This window comes from Ursus maritimus, unplaced genomic scaffold (genome assembly GCF_017311325.1).
Source record: "Ursus maritimus isolate PB19 unplaced genomic scaffold, ASM1731132v1 scaffold_24, whole genome shotgun sequence".
Classification (NCBI taxonomy): Eukaryota; Metazoa; Chordata; class Mammalia; order Carnivora; family Ursidae; genus Ursus; species Ursus maritimus.
Genome location: NW_024424897.1, coordinates 19,766,894 through 19,784,374, shown reverse-complemented (window position 1 = coordinate 19,784,374; position 17,481 = coordinate 19,766,894). Strand labels below are relative to the sequence as shown.

The 17,481-nt window shown below is 44.7% G+C and overlaps 1 protein-coding gene across 4 annotated transcripts in view; it reads right to left on the bottom strand.

Annotated features, from left to right (window-relative positions):
* The window catches only part of STAT3 (signal transducer and activator of transcription 3), a 98,896-nt gene that overhangs the window by 27,551 nt on the left and 53,864 nt on the right, over window positions 1-17,481 (bottom strand). For all 4 annotated transcript variants that reach the window (XM_040640602.1, XM_040640603.1, XM_040640600.1 and 1 more), the window contains exon 2: window positions 691-841. In XM_040640602.1, coding sequence (XP_040496536.1) covers window positions 691-818 — 128 coding nt within the window. In that variant the 5' untranslated portion in view covers window positions 819-841. The remainder of the gene's footprint in view (window positions 1-690; window positions 842-17,481) is intronic.

The window sequence follows — 17,481 nt, the reverse complement described above, 5'->3', positions numbered from 1 at the left end:
TAAAATAAAGGAGAAAAAAGGGGAGCCTGGGTGGCTCAGTCAGTTAAGTGTCCGGCTCTTGGTTTCGGCTCAGGTCATGATCCCAGGGTTTTGAGACCGAGCCCCGTGTCAGTTCCACACTGGGCGTGGAGCCTGCTTCTGATTCTTTCTCTCCCTCTCCCTCTGCCCCATCCCTGCTCTCTCTCTAAAAAAGGGGAAAAAACAAAGGAAATAGTCCTTGGAATTCTGGGCCATTATCTCCTCTATGAACGAGTCCATTTCTCTTACAGTGAGTCTCCTTTCTTTAATTAAAGGGGAATCAGAATTACTGTCCCAAATCTTTACCCATGAATGAACTCTCACTGAGATTTAAAAAAAAAAAAATTTGTAGTACATCCCTGGAGTGTCAGAACCCACAGAGGATCTCGCCGAGGAAGCGAGATCCAAATCAGCCTTCACATCACCTACCACCAAGCAGGCTGCTTCGAGGCGCCAAAAGACAGCTGCCCGCACATGCGTCTAACGCAGAAAATAAAGTTTAACATACTTTTTACGAGACTGAGAGTACCTCTTTATCTCCTGATCTCTTTCACCCCATCACCTATACCCGTAAGTGTTTTGATGAAATAGCACAGCGTTAAGCTAGAACAGGTTATATCTTGACTCAAACCCAAACCTGACACTTGGGGGAGTTTCTCAGGAAGGACTTACCAATCTTGACTCTCAATCCAAGGGGCCAGAAACTGCCGCAGCTCCATCGGGAAGCTGTCACTGTACAGCTGATGAAGCTGCTCCAGGTACCGTGTGTCGAGCTGCTGGAGCTGATTCCATTGGGCCATCCTGGAGCAATCAGGGGTCCCAACTGTAAACCAAAGCGGCCAAGCCTCAGTAGGAGCAAACAACGTAGAAACACCCCATCGACCCCACACAGGCTCATCAGGTCTGTGATTAGGGATAAAAGATGCTTTGGACAGGAACCCGCCTGTTTCTCCCAGTTGACAACAATACAGACACATCCACAGTCTCTGCGTCTGCAAGCACATTCCAGCTTCTCCTACACCGGGATGCCAATGCGGGCAGAGCATCTGCCAAGTTCCAGAACCCATTATCTACCACACGTATGTGAAGTCGAAAAATAACTTGACTTCCAGATTCCCACTTCCTCATCTATAAAACAGAGAACATCATTCCCACCTCTCATGGCTGCTGAGAAATTTCTAAAGAACGCAGCATGGTACGTGGCATACAACAGATGCTTGACACATGTCAGCTCCTTTCTTTCCACCCTACCCTCTTTTTCAGAGGGTGAACTGGAAGGTGTAGACAACAAACCTAAAGTAAGACCAAAATGTGGGATGTGGCTGTTAAGGGAAGACAGAGCTAATTCTAAGAATACAAGCTTAAAAGTATAAGCAAGGACCTGCCTGGGCTTCTCCCACTCAATAAAAAGCAATTTTGCTTTTAAAAGTTCTCAGTTGGGGATGAGAAAGAAGAGAAGCTAAATACAGTCATACGAGTTGTCCCCAAGCTCACCAATACCTCCAGAGAAACGCTCAGGTATGAGAAACCAGCCCGGTTTCTCTGATCACCTTTCTTCCTCTTTCTAAATAACTTGGGTCACAGAAATATCAATACAGACCAAGCAGTCTTTTTTTTTTTTTAAGATTTTTTTTTTAATTTATTCAGCAGAGATAGAGACAGCCAGCGAGAGAGGGAACACAAGCAGGGGGAGTGGGAGAGGAAGAAGCAGGCTCACAGCAGAAGAGCCTGATGTGGGGCTCGATCCCACAACGCCGGGATCACGCCCTGAGCCGAAGGCAGACGCTTAACCGCTGTACCACCCGGGCGCCCCTAGACCAAGCAGTCTTAAGAAGTTGTCAAAATAACTAAGAGTAAGAGCCAAGAGTAACAGAGTAATAGTAATAACTAATACATGTACCAATCAAAGTATCCAGAGATGATTCTCTTGGATTGTGAGAACACTGAATGGAAGACTGAATGCACACATTATCCAGAGTTCTTGATTTATTTCTCAGAGAAGGTGCAAGGAAGCACCCTCATAACTGCTCCTTTCATAAAAATTATGGAGCAAACTGGTGACAAAACCAGCAGGTCTTCTGTTCTCAAAGCGGCACGAGTCATGGTGGCCAAGTGGCTCAGGATCAGGTTTTCGTACAGAACCCCGGGCTGCAGTTCTCCCTCGTCCTCTGCGGGGACACACACAGAATACCCTGCCTGCCACTGTGAAGGTGCCATCACACGTCCAGGAGAGCACAGGCCGTCTCTCCCCACCGTCTTTTACACCGAACCACGAACAATCGAAGGCAGCACTATCCAACAGAGATGTAATGCAAGCCACATATGGAACCTTAAATTTTCAAGCAGCCATATTAAAAAAAAAAAAACTAAAAAGAAACAAGTAAATTAATTTTAATGATATATTTTATCTCACTCAATGTATCTAAAAATAGGGCACCTGGCTGGCTCTGTCAGTAGAGCATGCAAATTCTTGATCTCGGGTTCATGAGTTCAAGCCCCACAGTGGGCATAGAGCTTACTTTAAAAGATAATAATGAAATAAAGTTTAAAATACTTTAATATATATATATATATACACATATATGTGTGTGTGTGTGTGTGTGTATATAAAATGTTATCACCTCAACATGTAACTGCACAAAAATTAGTGAGATATTTTACATTCTTCTTTTGGTACCAAATTCTCCAAATCCAATGTGCACTTTTACACTTACAGCACAGAGCTGAGGTATTTCCCTCCTTGTGGGCTTAAATTGCACTGGTGAGAAAGTTCAATAAAGTTGGGCGCCTAGTTGGCTCAGTCGTTTAAGCGCCTGCCTTCGCCTCAGGTCATGATCTCGGGGTCCTGGGACAGAGTCCCACATGGGGCTCCCTGCTCAGCAGGGAGTCCGCTTCTCCCTCTGCCCCTCCCCGGGCTCATGTACACCCTCTCTCTCTCTCTCTCTCTCAAATAAATAAAATCTTTTTTTAAAAAAGAAAAAGTTTAATAAAGCACAGAAATGAGAATGTCAGAATGAGGTATTTGGCCCCATCAGACCCATGTTTCCATAAATAAACTAAACCTTCCAACAACATTAGAGGTGGTGCTTGGGATTTTTTTAAAACAGTGCCTTCCTTCCTCTTAGGCACCTCCCAAACATTTTCAGCTACCACACCTTTGCTGTTGCCCCTGTCCTCACTACCCCCAAGGCCAGCCTGTCCCAGGACAGATGTTGCTTGGGCAGTGGTGCGTGTATACTAAACACTGGCCAGAATGAAAGCAGTAGCCGAGGCATTATAATCATGGTGTGGATTACCCTCAAGAAGAAACCAGAGGCTGGGACGCCTGGGTGGCTCAGCTGGTTGGGCGTCTGCCTTCAGCTTGGGTCATGATCCCAGGCTCCTCGGATCCAGTCCTGCATCAGGCTCCTTGCTCAGCGGGGAGCCTGCTTCTTCCTCTCCCTCTGCCTGCTGCTCCCTCTGCTTGTGCTCTCTCTCTCTCTCTGACATATAAATAAATAAAATCTTTTAAAAAATCAAAGGCCACTAGAACTCTTACAATATGCACATTAGGGCCAAGTTAAAATCTGCCTCAAGGCTAGAAGTATGAAGATCCGCCTTACGTTTCTTAGGATGTGATTTGCATAGAAATCTATATAACATGTCAATATATATAGATGCTATTGTGTACAAATGTGCCCAAACTCTAGACCTACATAATTCAACATGGTAGTCACTAGCCACATGTGACTACCAAGCGCTTGAAATATGGCTGGTTCAAACTGAGACATGCCGGAAGTGTGAAGTATACACTGGATTTTGAAGACTTAGCGTGCGTGCGCACACACACACACACACACACACACACAGAATGTAAAATATCTCATTAACATTGAAATGATGATATCTTAGACATATTGAGTTTCAATTCTTTTTTTTTTTTAATATTTATTTATTTATTTATTTGACAGAGAGAGACAGCCAGCGAGAGAGGGACACAAGCAGGGGGAGTGGGAGAGGAAGAAGCAGGTTCCTAGCAGAGGAGCCTGATGTGGGGCTCGATGCGGGAACGCCAGGATCACGCCCTGAGCCGAAGGCGGACGCTTAACGACTGCGCCACCCAGGCGCCCCTGAGTTTCAATTCTTTTTACTTCTTCTAATGTGGCTACTAGAAAATTTAATATTACGTGTGTAACTTGTTTTCTGTTTTTTTCAGACACTGCCTCTCTTATGTAACCAAAAAGCTACGGTTCTCCTAATAAAGGAATTAAAGAAATAGATACCCACTTTTTTATTTTTAAGTACACTCTCTACCCGCAACGTGGGGCTCAAACTCACAACTCCAAGATCAAGAGTCACGTGCTCCACCAACTGAGCCGGCCAGGCGCTCCTAGACACCTACTTTCCATAGTAAAGTCTAGTGTTATAAATTAATTTTAAAAATAGACTAATTATTTAATTGCTTATCTTGGATACAAATGTAGAGCCATTACAATCTACTCCCTGAAGTTCCATGCTAGAACCATAAAATAGGGGCGCCTGGGTGGCTCAGTCGGTTAAGCGTCTGCCTTTGGCTCAGGGCATGATCCCGGTGTTCTGGGATCGAGCCCCACATCAGGCTCCTCCGCTATGAGCCTGCTTCTTCCTCTCCCACTCCCCCTGCTTGCGTTCCCTCTCTCACTGGCTGTCTCTCTCTCTGTCAAATAAATAAATAAAATCTTTAAAAAAAAAAAAAAAGAACCATAAAATAACATCCCACTACACCTGCTCACCTAGGGATGAACATTGGGGTCAAACACGAATATATGCATTTTCAAACCATTAAAAAAATTACACGTTGTTGAAAACTGTCTAATTCATTTCTAGTCCATAACTCAGAGGGGTTTTTCACTGTTGTAGTTTAGGTTTTAGCGGGGGGGACAACACAAAGGGGATAGTAAGTAGTCCAATAATTTTGTCATTTCTTAAACCAGAAACCAGTTACTAGTTTTCTTCCGTAAAATTAAAGAACCAAAAATGACTGGCATTATGCTCTACTTCTTAGTCTAATCATTGTAGGTAACACTGTAATAGCTATCCTGTATTTTAAAGAAATCACTCATATTAAACCCAAAAAGCAGACAGCATTTTCAAGGAGAACGTGAGCAGCGTCAAATAGTGACGATTTCCTTACAGGCTGCTTAGCTACAAACCATATGTAACTAACAGCAGTCAAAGGGCAATCAGCCCAAATGCTCTTCATAAAGACTGCATATCCTTAGGGGATCACTAGCCAAATTGTCTAGGAAAACCTTTGCCAACTAGCTTGTGGCCACTGTTTTACCGGAAAAAGTTTTACAAGAGCCTCCCTTATTTCACAATCTCAATTCTGTTTTTTCCAATTACAAGTTAATCTAAAGGACTCCACTCAAGTTCTAACTAAAGTATTTCTTCTCTACAGAATAATGCTAAGCCTGTGATTTAATAACCACTTTCACTGAACCGCAGGACACAGAAAATGATTTGCACAATTTGAATGCCAAGTACCATTCTGGGTGCACAGGAGAGAAATGAATGCGTTCTACGGAGGGGCTGGCTTGAGGCATGACGTCGGGCTTAATTCTCCCCACAGGTGAGCGCTAAGTTTAGGTTAGCGAACAGCAGATGGTAGCATATAAAGGCAGGATAAGTGCGATCCTGTTTTCTACAACTTTAGAGAAAAGAAAAATAAAAATGAAACAGCAAGTCACCAAAGACTTTCCGGACTTTTCAAAACAGAAATTTCTCAACCCCTTGGGGATAACTTACCAACAAGTCATAAAGCAAACAGCTATTGTCTGATGGGGAACTTATTACTGTAAAGATCACTAAAAAGTTTGTCCACAGTCACAGGTTTCATTTATATAGTGCATTCTAAGGAAACCGAGAGATGTGTCGAGAAACACAAATCGGGACGCCTTAGAAAAGGGATTCATTACATCATTTCATAAAACTTCATTTTAAATTAAGATTTATGTTTCACATCCACGCACTAGTGGATTTACGACAGGCGCGATGGAGCGAGGGCCAAAGTGGGGAGGGAGACGAAAACCCCAGCACGTACAACAATCCAGAACAGAAAGTGATTTAAAGATAATTTCTGTTCCACCTTATCACATGATTCTCCTTTGGGTGTTAGTCATACTTTGTGTTAGAAATACCTATATTATAAATAAAGCATAGCCATATTTTACCCGTTGCCTCTACTAAGCCCCTCTTTGCTGTCAGGAAAGGCCCAGTGACTAAGGCAACCAAAGTATAAAGTAACAGAAATCTTTTTTTTTTCACATTTTACTAATATTTTTACTGAAGTACCATTGACATATAATGTTGAGTTAGTTTCAGGTGTACAACTTAGTGATTCGACAAGTCTATGCTATGCTATGCTCACAAGTGTAGCTACCGTCTAACAAATATTCTTGCACTAATTTCTATAGAAATTAGTCCTTTTAAGAAGGTATTTTTTAAATTTTTTAAGAAGATTTTATTCATTCATTTGACACAGAGAGATAGCGAGACAGGGAACACAAGTACAGAGAGCTTGGGACGGAGAAGCAGGCTCCCTACTGAGCAGGGAGCCCAACGTGGGGCTCGATCCTAGGACCCATGAGATCATGACCTGAGCAGAAAGCAAGAGTCAGACACTTAACTGACTTAGCCACCCAGGCACCCCTTTAAGAAGATATTTTTAAAGATGATGAAAGTAATAATGTTCATTACAGAAAGTTTGGAAAAATATGAAAAAAACCCAAAAGATAAAATCATCCATATCCTACCATCCTACTCTCCAGAACCACAACTGACAAGTTCATGTAATTCCTTTTAATCTATCTCAGAGTGTGTATGTGTTTTATCTCTTTTAAAATGTTAGGGTTGCCTGGCTGGCTCAGTCAGTAGAGAGCATGCAACTCTTGATCTTGGGGTTGTGAGTTCAAGACTCACTCTGGGTGTAGAGATTACTTAAAAATTTTTTAAAAATCTTAAAACGTTGGGATCATAGTAATTTTACAGCTTTATATTCTCTTTTAAAGCCTAATATATAGGGGCACCTGGGTGGCTCAGTTGGTTAAGCGTCTGCCTTTGGCTTAGGTCAAGATCCCAGGGTCCTGGGATCAAGTCCTGCATACAGTTCCCTACTCAGCAGCAAGTTTACTTCTCCCTCTGCCTTATTTATTTATTCGACAGAGATAGAGACAGCCAGCGAGAGAGGGAACACAAGCAGGGGGAGTGGGAGAGGAAGAAGCGGGCTCCCAGCAGAGAAGCCTGATGTGGGGCTCGATCCCAGAACGCCGGGATCACGCCCTGAGCCGAAGGCAGACGCTTAACCGCTGCGCCACCCAGGCGCCCCTCTCTCAAATCTTTTTTAACAAAAGGCTTAATATATAGTAAACACTTTTCTCTGAAGATACTTTTGTTCCCTGCAAAACAGCTATGTGGTTTGATTCTATCAGTGTTTTCAATCTAATCCTGCTAATCTCATCAAAGGCTACAAAATTATTTAGATTTGCAAGCTCCAATTTATTTATCCTCATCATACCACATTCTAAAATAATCTGAGGTAGCTGCGAACTCCATAAAGTAAATTAGGGAGGAGAAAAAAATGAGAAAAGTAAAAGGCAATTAATGCTAGACAGGCACTCAACCTTCATGAAATTTTCATTATAGGATAAAAGGTGTAATGAACAGCAGGGAGCCCATATTTAAATATTACAGTTTTAAGTATTTAACCATTGATAATTTTTTAAAAGATTTTATTTATTTATTTATATGAGAGAGAGAGAGAAAGAGCATGAATGGTAGGGCAAAGGGAGAAGGAGAAGCAGACTCCTTGCTGAGCAGGAAGCCAAACACGGGGCTCGATACCAGGACCTGGAGATCATGACCTGAGCCGAAGGCAGACAGTTAACCGACTATGCCACCCAGGTGCCCCTAACCACTGATAATTTAACTATTCATACTTACCTTAGACATTAAGACTCTGGAATTTCAAATTAGAAAAAGATAATTCAAAATAAGTATGCCTGGGGGAGCCTGAGTGGCTCAGCTGGTTAAGTGTCTGAGTCTTGCTTTTGGTTCAGGTCATGATCTCAGAGTTGTGAGATCAAGCCCTGCGTGGGGCTCCACACTGGGCATGGAGCCTGCTTAAAATTCTTTCTCTCTGCGCCTCTCCCCCAAGTGCACACTCTCTCTCTCTCTTTTTAAAAAAAAAAAAGTATGCTTGTATAGTAAACATAATTTTATTGCTTACAAATCCAAATAGTACTTTTATAAGGTTTAAGACCAGGTGTTTGCCTTTATAATATGAAATTTATATATAAATCTAATTTTGATTTCCTAAGAAGAGAAAATATTAACAGTTGAGCACCCAATCCAACTATAGTTATGTAATATTCAAATATATTTAATTACAAATATATTTAACTACAAATAATTACAAATAATATTCAAATATACTTAATTACAAATAATAGGATTTCTGACTTTACAGTCAGAAACCAACTCTTCCTTGTAAAAATGGACATAGAGATATAAGGGAATGTGAATTATAGCTCCCTACTAATATGGCAAAACTGAATATATGGACAGAGTACTAAATTACTGGGGAGCAGAGCTCAGAGAAGTGAGGGAAAGGGCAGTTTTTAAAAGATTTTATTTATTTTATTTGAGAGAAAGCGTGTGAGTGAGATAGAGAGCAGGAGCAAGGGGGAGAGGGAGAAGCAGACTCCCCACTGAACAGGGAGCCTGATGTAGGGCTCGAGCAGGGGGGAGAGGGAGAGGGAGAAGCAGACTCCCCACTGAACAAGGAGCCTGATGTAGGGCTCCATCCCAGGACCCCGAGATCATGACCTGAGCCGAAGACAGACACTTAACTGACTGAGCCACCCAGCTCCGACAATTTTTAACGCAACTCTGGAACATTCTCAACCCAAAAGTCTATTATCCCTCACTCCTCTATCTCACTTTAACTCTTGGTAGAGTTAAAGAATCTTGTGCCAAGGGGCGCCTGCGTGGCACAGCGGTTAAGCGTCTGCCTTCGGCTCAGGGAGTGATCCCAGCATTATGGGATCGAGCCCCACATCAGGCTCCTCCGCTAGGAGCCTACTTCTTCCTCTCCCACTCCCCCTGCTTGTGTTCCCTCTCTCGCTAGCTATCTCCATCTCTGTCAACTAAATAAATAAAATCTTAAAAAAAAAAAAAAAAAGAATCTTGTGCCAAGCACCTTATTTTTTCTATTCTAAATCCTAACATACTGCAAGGTCTTAGCACTAGCAGTACCTTCTTATAGCTATCTAACCTATATCCAGAAACACAGAGAATAAATGTATCAGATTCACAGTTAACTCTAAGAGATGAATAGTGCCAGGAATGTGAACAGCGAAAAGGAAAAAGATCTAGGGCTCTGACCCATGAAAAACAATCAAAATCTTAAAAACAATGGGGCACCTAGGTGGCTTATAGTTAAGCATCTGACTCCTGATCTCAGCTCAGGTCTTGAGCTCAGGGTCATGAGTTCAAGCCCTACATTGAGCTCCACACCGGGCCTGGAGCCTACTTAAAAAAAAAAAAGTCTTAAAAACAAAATTACAAGAACTACTCAGAATCTAGTACTCCTTCAGTTATCCAAAAGGATTCAGTGAACTATGAAGTGCCAACGTCTCCAGTTATGTCAAATCTAATAGTGTCAAGGAATTTAAAAAAAAAAAATGATGCATTCCCAGGGCACCTGGGTGGCTCAGTTGGTTAAGCATCTGACTCTTGATTTCAGCTCAGGTCATGATCTCACGGTTGTGGGGCTGAGTCTGGCACTGGGCTCCTTGCTTGGGATTCTCTCTCTCCCTCTGCCTCTGCCCCTCCTCCTGCTCGTGCTTGCATGCTTGCACTCTCTCTCTCTCTCTCAAAATAAATAAATAAAATCTTTTAAAAATTGACGTATTCTCCATACTTGATTTGGTATAGGTACCATATTTGATCACAAATATTTCAGATTAAAGGAGCAACAATATAAACATAATTCTTTCTAAACTGAAAGTAACACAAGTAGACGTGCTTTGTCAATTACTGAGTGTGCAGCTTATGGTTAAAACTGCTTGAGAACAGGTCTGAGCTCGAGATGAAAACCACAAAACAGACCAAATTGGTGTGTCACATGGCCTCCCCATTTTGTGACACTTCCACTCGCCTGACCAGACACCCTCCACCGAAGCAGGGTGGTGTGAGGCCAAGGACACGGGAGAGACTTTGACACGGAAGGGCCTGGGCCCAAACCCTGCCTGCCATTTATTAGCTATTTCTTTCAAGGACATTACTTGACTACTGAACAGGCTTTTTCTTCAGTAAAATGGGGAAGTATCACAGTTTCCAGACTGTTGTAAAAGTTAATAATAATAATAATAATAATAATAATAATAATGGATGTAGGGCATCTCGGGAGGGAGTTTGTAATGCTGTGATTTAGTGTATATATGTAAAGGGAAGAGAGAAGAACAGGGGGGTTGGGTGGCACTCCGATCAAGTATCTTCCATACGCAGTTCACCTAAGGATAGCTCCAGGTCCTAAAAAGACTAAAGGTGAAAACACTAAGTGATACCCAAATGAAAGAAAAAGAAAGTAAGAACCTTGGTTTAAGAGCAGATCAAATAACTAATGATTATCACTAATATTTATATAGCACTTACTATGTTCCAGGCACTGTTTTAGGCACTTGACATATTGATTCATTCCATCCTCACAACAACCCTATGAGATAGATACATTTTTATCCCTGTTTTATACTGTGGGAACCTAAGTACAGAATTTTAAGTGATTCACCCAAGGTCATCAGGTAGTAACGTCATGGAGCTATAGAATCATAATCCAAACAGTTGGTTTTCAGAATTCTTGCTCTTAACCGTTAGGCTAGAGTGGGAATTTTCATTGATTTTTAAGGAACCCATGAGTCAATCATGACATCAAGCCAATGTGATCTTATGGGGTTTTTTGTTTGTTTGTTTTATTTTAATAAGCTCTCTGTCCAACATGGGGCTTGAACTCACGACCCTGAGATCAGGAGTCACGTGCTCTACCAACTGAGTCAGTCAGATGCCCCAATCTTACGGCATTTTAGACAGCCACATACAGCGTTTGAATTAAAGAATCTATCCATCCCACTGTAAGTAGGCCCCCATCTAGAATGAATCTCTGACTGTATCACAATTTAAATGTTGCAACTAAAAAAAACAAACATATTCAGGGATGGGTAATCAGGGTGTGAGGAGTCTGAGAACTTGAACATTTTGCCCAGCAAGAAGGCTTGGGGAACAGGAAGTGTGGTTAGGAGAGGGGAAGATAATTACAGAAGAGCGGCTCTTCAAATACGTGGAGGGCGAAACACTCCAGAATCAATCTGCTTCCCCATAAGACCTACCCCTGATTCTGCCCTCTGGAGTATTCCCTCTGCATGCAGAGGTACCCCAGCCTGCTGCAGACCAGAAATCCAAGAGCAATTTTTTTTTCTTTGAAGGTAGAGATGCCTGGGACACCAAACCAGATTTGTCAAATCAGAATTGGGGAGGGAGGGACCCATGTTTCAATATTTAAAACCCCCTTGGACGATGCTGTGTAGGCAGACTGAGGACCCCTGAATGAGAGCAGAGGTCAGGATCTGGATCATCAGGAGCACCTGAGGGGCTTTCAGAAGCCAGGTGTCGGTCCTTACTCCTGACATCCTGAGTGATAATCTCCAGGGATGGGGTCCCGGCAGGTGTAATGAAGCACGACGCTGTGTAAAACTATGGCATGAGACTGTGTAAAACTATGGCATGAGACGAGGTTGGAGAAGGCTCCCATGTCAGCCATACTAATAGGAACTCTTGACCAGGGATAACAAGGCAGTCTGAACAAAGTTTTCAGCAGACTGGTGACAATCTGATTTACATTCCAGAAAGGTCCCTCAGGCAGCAATCATCAAGGTGAGATCTGGCGGTGGCCGGAAGCTGGGTAGCAGGCCCACAGCTGTTCTGAGGTGGACATCTTCCAGAGAGATTAAAGAGGGAGCTGGGTTGGGGCTTGGTGACTGTCTGAAGGGCAAAGGGGACTCAGACAAAGGGAGGAGTGAGGAACCACCTCCCCGGCTCCTGTTGTGTTTGGTGTTCAAACGGAGGTTAAATGTTCGTTCGCCCTGAGACATGTGGCAGCAGTGACCCCGACACTGGGAGAGCCCCTGGGCTGGCTGGCTGGCTGGCCTCCAGAGACTATTCAGTCCGTAAATCATGATCGGGCTCCATTCCCTCAAGACAGGAAGGTTGCTGTGACCCAGGAATAAAGGCTGCAGCGGAAGTAGCGAGCGATATTTAACACGGGCCCGGGGCTTGCATGCCACCTGCCAAACTTGCCCGCCACCCCCGCCACCCCCGCCCCCAGCAAAGGAGTCAAAGGGAAAAGAGAACCAGCCAGAAAGCTCAGAACCAAATACACACGGGGCATGACAAGAGCCCTTCATGGTCTCCCCACATCTGCCTGCTTCCCGCCGGTGCACTTCCCATGGTTTGAGCAGAGAGCCCTTCCTAGGACACGGGCCTGATGCGGCTGCAACTCCCCCGCTTAAGACCCCTCTGATGACCCTGCACTGTTCTTAGGCTGAAAATCAAAATATGTAAAATCAAGGCAGAATAGTGCTGTGCCTCGGGCATGGGTCCAGGTGCCCCCACTGAGGTGTTGGGGGGCGAGTGCCTGCCGGCCAGTGAGCCTCTCTGTGCCTCAGTTGCCCCACCTGTGAAAAAGGGCAGGAAACAGGACTTACCTCACAGGGTCACTGTAGGAACTAAATGAGTCAATGTACACGAAGGACTTCAGATGCAGCCGGAGTGCAGTACGTCCTAAGTGTTTGTGAGTGTCACTCATGTGGCAAACGGCCTGGTGAGCCCTGCCTTTCCTGCCCCAGCTGGTACCAGCCTGCTGGCCGAGCGCCCGGCACTCACTCTGCTCTTCCTCCCGCTGCTCAAACACACCAAGGCCTCCCTCCCAGGGTCCTCCTTCTAACGCCATTCCCTCAGCAGCGCTGGGCACCGGGACTCCATAACCTGCACTTGTGACCGCTCGGCTGGATGTCAGCTCCACGAGGGCAGGAAGAGCTGTCCTTGGCTGTCGCTCAGTAGCGAGTTCTCCTCCTTACCCCCCGGGGCATCCAGCACGGTGCCCCGCTCCCAGAAGAGGGATTTCAAACACATGTACTGAATGAATAAACTGCTGGGATATTACCACTCTATGGAATCATCCAGATTGTCCCAGGCGAGGACACCACATCTGGTAAGAATTATTCTGAGGAGCAGACAGACCAATTGACCAACTCTTTGAGTTCTGCTGTCGGAAAAATTCAAGGATGATCCCTCAGGGACCTTTCAGTAAGAGTAAAATCACAGACAGCACTGCCCCAGCATAAAAGCATACACTAACTCCTCACCGTCTAATCCCAAATCTTGATCCCTGACTCAGGCTCCCCGATTCCTCAGCCAAGTCTGTCACCTCCCTCCTCTCTCCAGCCTCAAGATACCTTTCAAGTCCCTTTATCTCCTCCCCCACCCCAAACCGCAGCCTTTGTTCCTTTCTTGAAGATGTTCTTGCCTAAAGTGCTTCTCCCCTTGGTGGTCCTTTATGTCCCTTTACTGTCTCCGTTAGAAAGGCTTTCCCTAACCCCACCTCCACTACAGTCACTGCTTTAACTCTGAACACCCACAGTACTTACACACCCATCATGTCAAAATTTTTCCGGCTGCTTTGATTCCTTCTCCATGTGAGGAGTTCTCAGCTGGCAACCCTCATGTATCATTCTGAGTTAGAGCTTCCGGTTGGATGTTAGATGATGCCAAACGAATATTTCCTTTTGTTTCCTTTATGCACATTTGCACACAGACATAAATACCACCTCCCATTGCAAAAGTGTCCACTGATGGCCATAATACTGAAAAGCAGGACATGAATAGGATAACTGAATCCAAAGAAAACAAGATCAGCTCTACCCTGGATGACTGGTGATCTAGAATATTTTCTGGAGAGAGGCAAAGCATCCTTCCAACGTACAAATGCTGAGGGCCTCACCCTCACAGGACTCAGAGAGGTTGGCTGCCAGCATTTTTTTTTTAAAGATTTTATTTATTTATTTGAGAGAGAGAGTGCACAGAGGGAGAGGGAGAAGCAGACTCCTTGCTGAGCAGGGAGCCCGATGCGGGGCTCGATCCCAGGATCTCAACACCATAACCTGAGCCGAAGGCAGATGCTTAACTGACTGAGTCACCCAGGCGCCCCAGGCTGCCAACTTTTTAAAACAGAAGGATATAACCCTTGAGAAACAACTGTAGATTGGGCAAGTGAACATAATGTCAAAATTTCCAGGCTTGAGGGCAACCGAAGGGAGAAGAAGGGCAAGTTGCTGGTAGAAGCCTGCAGATACGGTATCTTTGGACAAAACCCACATAAGAGTCAAAAAAGCATCCATCGATCTGGAATGCTAGTAAGTTATTAATATTCTTCAAAGACAGGAAATTGAAATAAACCAGCGAAGGGAACTTAAATTTCTAAATCTCAGTATCACAGACCCATAAAATAGCTCACCACTTATTGAAGAGAAGCAAGAACCTTTTCCCAAGTTTATTCAGGTCACTTCCCTGAAAGAGATACTAGGGTAATTCTGGTCATTTAGCAATGCACAACTGGGGCTGAGAACACATATCCACGGATCCTGTGTTGGAACTCCTTCCTTCAAAGTAACTATGGTTTGGGGACAGAACCTCAAATTCAAAGGACATTTGCGGTGGTTATACCAACATGGTCCCAATTTCTTTACTACTCCTCCGGTTGAGACAAGAGGTCTCTGCCTCCTCCCCTTCAATCTGGCTAAGGCCATGACTTCTCCAACCAACAGAGTAAGACAGAAGGGTCGATATGCAACTTCCAAGCCTTCCGCCTGACTCTCTTGGAAGGCTCATCCCCCAGAACCCAGCCAACACCCTGTGTGAAGCCCAAGGCACGAGGGGCCACGTGGAGGCACTTGGTCTGCAGTCCCAGCTGAGATCAGCCTTTGACTCACGCCAGCCCAGGCATCAAATATGGGAGCGAAGCAGCTCCGATGATGGCTGTCAGATGTTCAGTCTGCCCAACGCTGTGCAGCAAAGGCGCCACCCCCGCTGTGCCTATCTGAGTTACCCGCAGCATTCGTGACCGTAACAAAATGGTTGCTGCTTTGTGCCACTGCATTTGAGGGGCTTATTGCATTTGGCACTAGAACAACATTTTTACTGAATAGTGATAGAATAAATATCATCTTTATAGAGTCTAACTTCCATGAGAGAAGAATTTGCAGTTTTAAAGGAAAACGATTTGCTGTTAAAACTATTTTTTTTAAGATTTTATTTATTTATTTGACAGAGAGAGAAAGCAGCAGAGGGAGAGAGGGCAGCAGAGGGAGAGGGAGAAGCAGACTTCCCACTGAGCAGGGAGCCCGATGTGGGGCTCAATCTCAGGACCCCAGGATCATGACCTGAGCCGAAGGCAGACGCTTCACTGACTGAGCCACCCAGGTGCCCATTTTATTTTATTTTTTAAAGCTTTATTTATTTAAGTAATCTCTACGTGAAACATGGGGCTCAAACTCATAACCCTGAGATCAAGAGTCGCACACTGCTCTGACTGAGCCAGCCAGGTGCCCCACTGTTAAAATTGTTTTGTTTTGGGGCGCCTGGGTGGCGCAGTCATTCAGCGTCTGCCTTCGGCTCAGGGCGTGATCCCGGCGTTCCAGGATCAAGTCCCACATCGGGCTCCTCAGCTGGGAGCCTGCTTCTTCCTCTCCCACTCCCCTGCTGTGTTCCCTCTCTCGCTGGCTCTCTGTCACATAAATAAATAAAATCTTTTAAAAAAATTGTTTTGTTTTGTTTTGTTTTAAAGATTTTATTTATTTATGTGACAGAGCGAGAGAGAGCACAAGCAGGGGGAGCGGGAGAAGGAGAAGCAAGCTTCCCACTGAGCAGGGAGACCTGAGCCAAAGGCAGATACCCAACCAACTGAGCCACCTAGACACCCCTTAAAACCGTTTTAATAGTAAACCTCCTTCTTTCCTCTATGCACTAAGTGATTCATCCAAAACGACTCCTTCAAAATGACATCTACACACTGAAAATCCCCAAATTTACATCCCCAGCCCTATCCCCTCTCATGAGCTCGAGTCACACCTAACTGCCCACTCAGCATCTCCACTTGGATGTCTAGCAAGGAGCTCAAATTTAATGTACCCACACCAACCCCCTCATTAAAGACCTCTCCTGGCCAACTTCCCCATTTTAGCAAATGACAGCTCCAATTTTGCACGGGCTTAGGCTAAAAGTCTTTAAAATAAGCCTTGACGGGGCGCCTGGGTGGCTCAGTCAGTTAAGTGTCTGCCTTCGGCTCAGGTCATGATCTCAGGGTCCTGGGATCGAGCCCTGCATGGGATCCCTGCTCAGCAGGGAGTCCACTTCTCCCTCTCCCTCTGACCCTCCTCCCTGCTTATGTGCTCTCTCTCTCTCAAATAAATAAACAAAATCTTAAAAAATAAAATAAAATAACCCTTGACTCCAATCTCTCTTCTCCTCCTCTTCCCTCCAACATCCAATCCATTAACACATCCTGTTGGCTCTACCTTCAAAATGTATTTAGAATGTGAGCCCTTCCCACCATGCCCCTCTGCTGCCACCATCTTAATCTGAGCCATTGCCATCTCTTACCTTGCTCCTACCAATGTGCTAGATTCCCAACTGGTCTTGGTGCTCTCACTCTAGTCCCACCACAGTCTAATCTCCACATTACAGACCCTTTCAAAACAGAAGTCCCATCATCCTACTCTTCTGTTCGAAACTGACTCAGGAAACCTAAGTCCAAACTCCTACCTCAGCCCACCAGATGACCCATTTTTGCGTCTGGAGACCTCTCTGACCTCCTTCCCCACACACTGCTCCCCCCTTTGCTCATACTGGTCCTCTTTTTGCTTCTGGAACACACCATGCCTCCCTGGAAAGCTCTTCCCTAGACTACTGCGCGTCTCGCTCTCTGACGTCATTCAGACCTCTGCACAAATTCCCCTTCACATCACTCCATCGAAGACAGCCCATGTGCCCCTGCTGAATATTTCTTCATGGTACTCAGCACCCTCTAATACACCATGTATTTCTTTTTTAACTCCTTCCACCACCACCTGCTAGAGATGTAAGCTCCATAAGAGCAAAGACCTTTCCTCTGTACTTCCCCAGTGCCTAGAGGATGCTCAAATATTTGTTGACTAAATGAATGAAAATTAAACACTTTTTTTTTTTTTTAAATCTGTAACAGGGGCACCTGGGTGGCTCCATCAGTTGAGCATCCGACTCTTGGTTTCGGCTCAGGTCATGACCTAGGGTTATGGGATCAAGCCCTGCAAGGGCTCTGTGCTCAGCATGGAGTCTGCTTGGGATTCTCTATCCCCC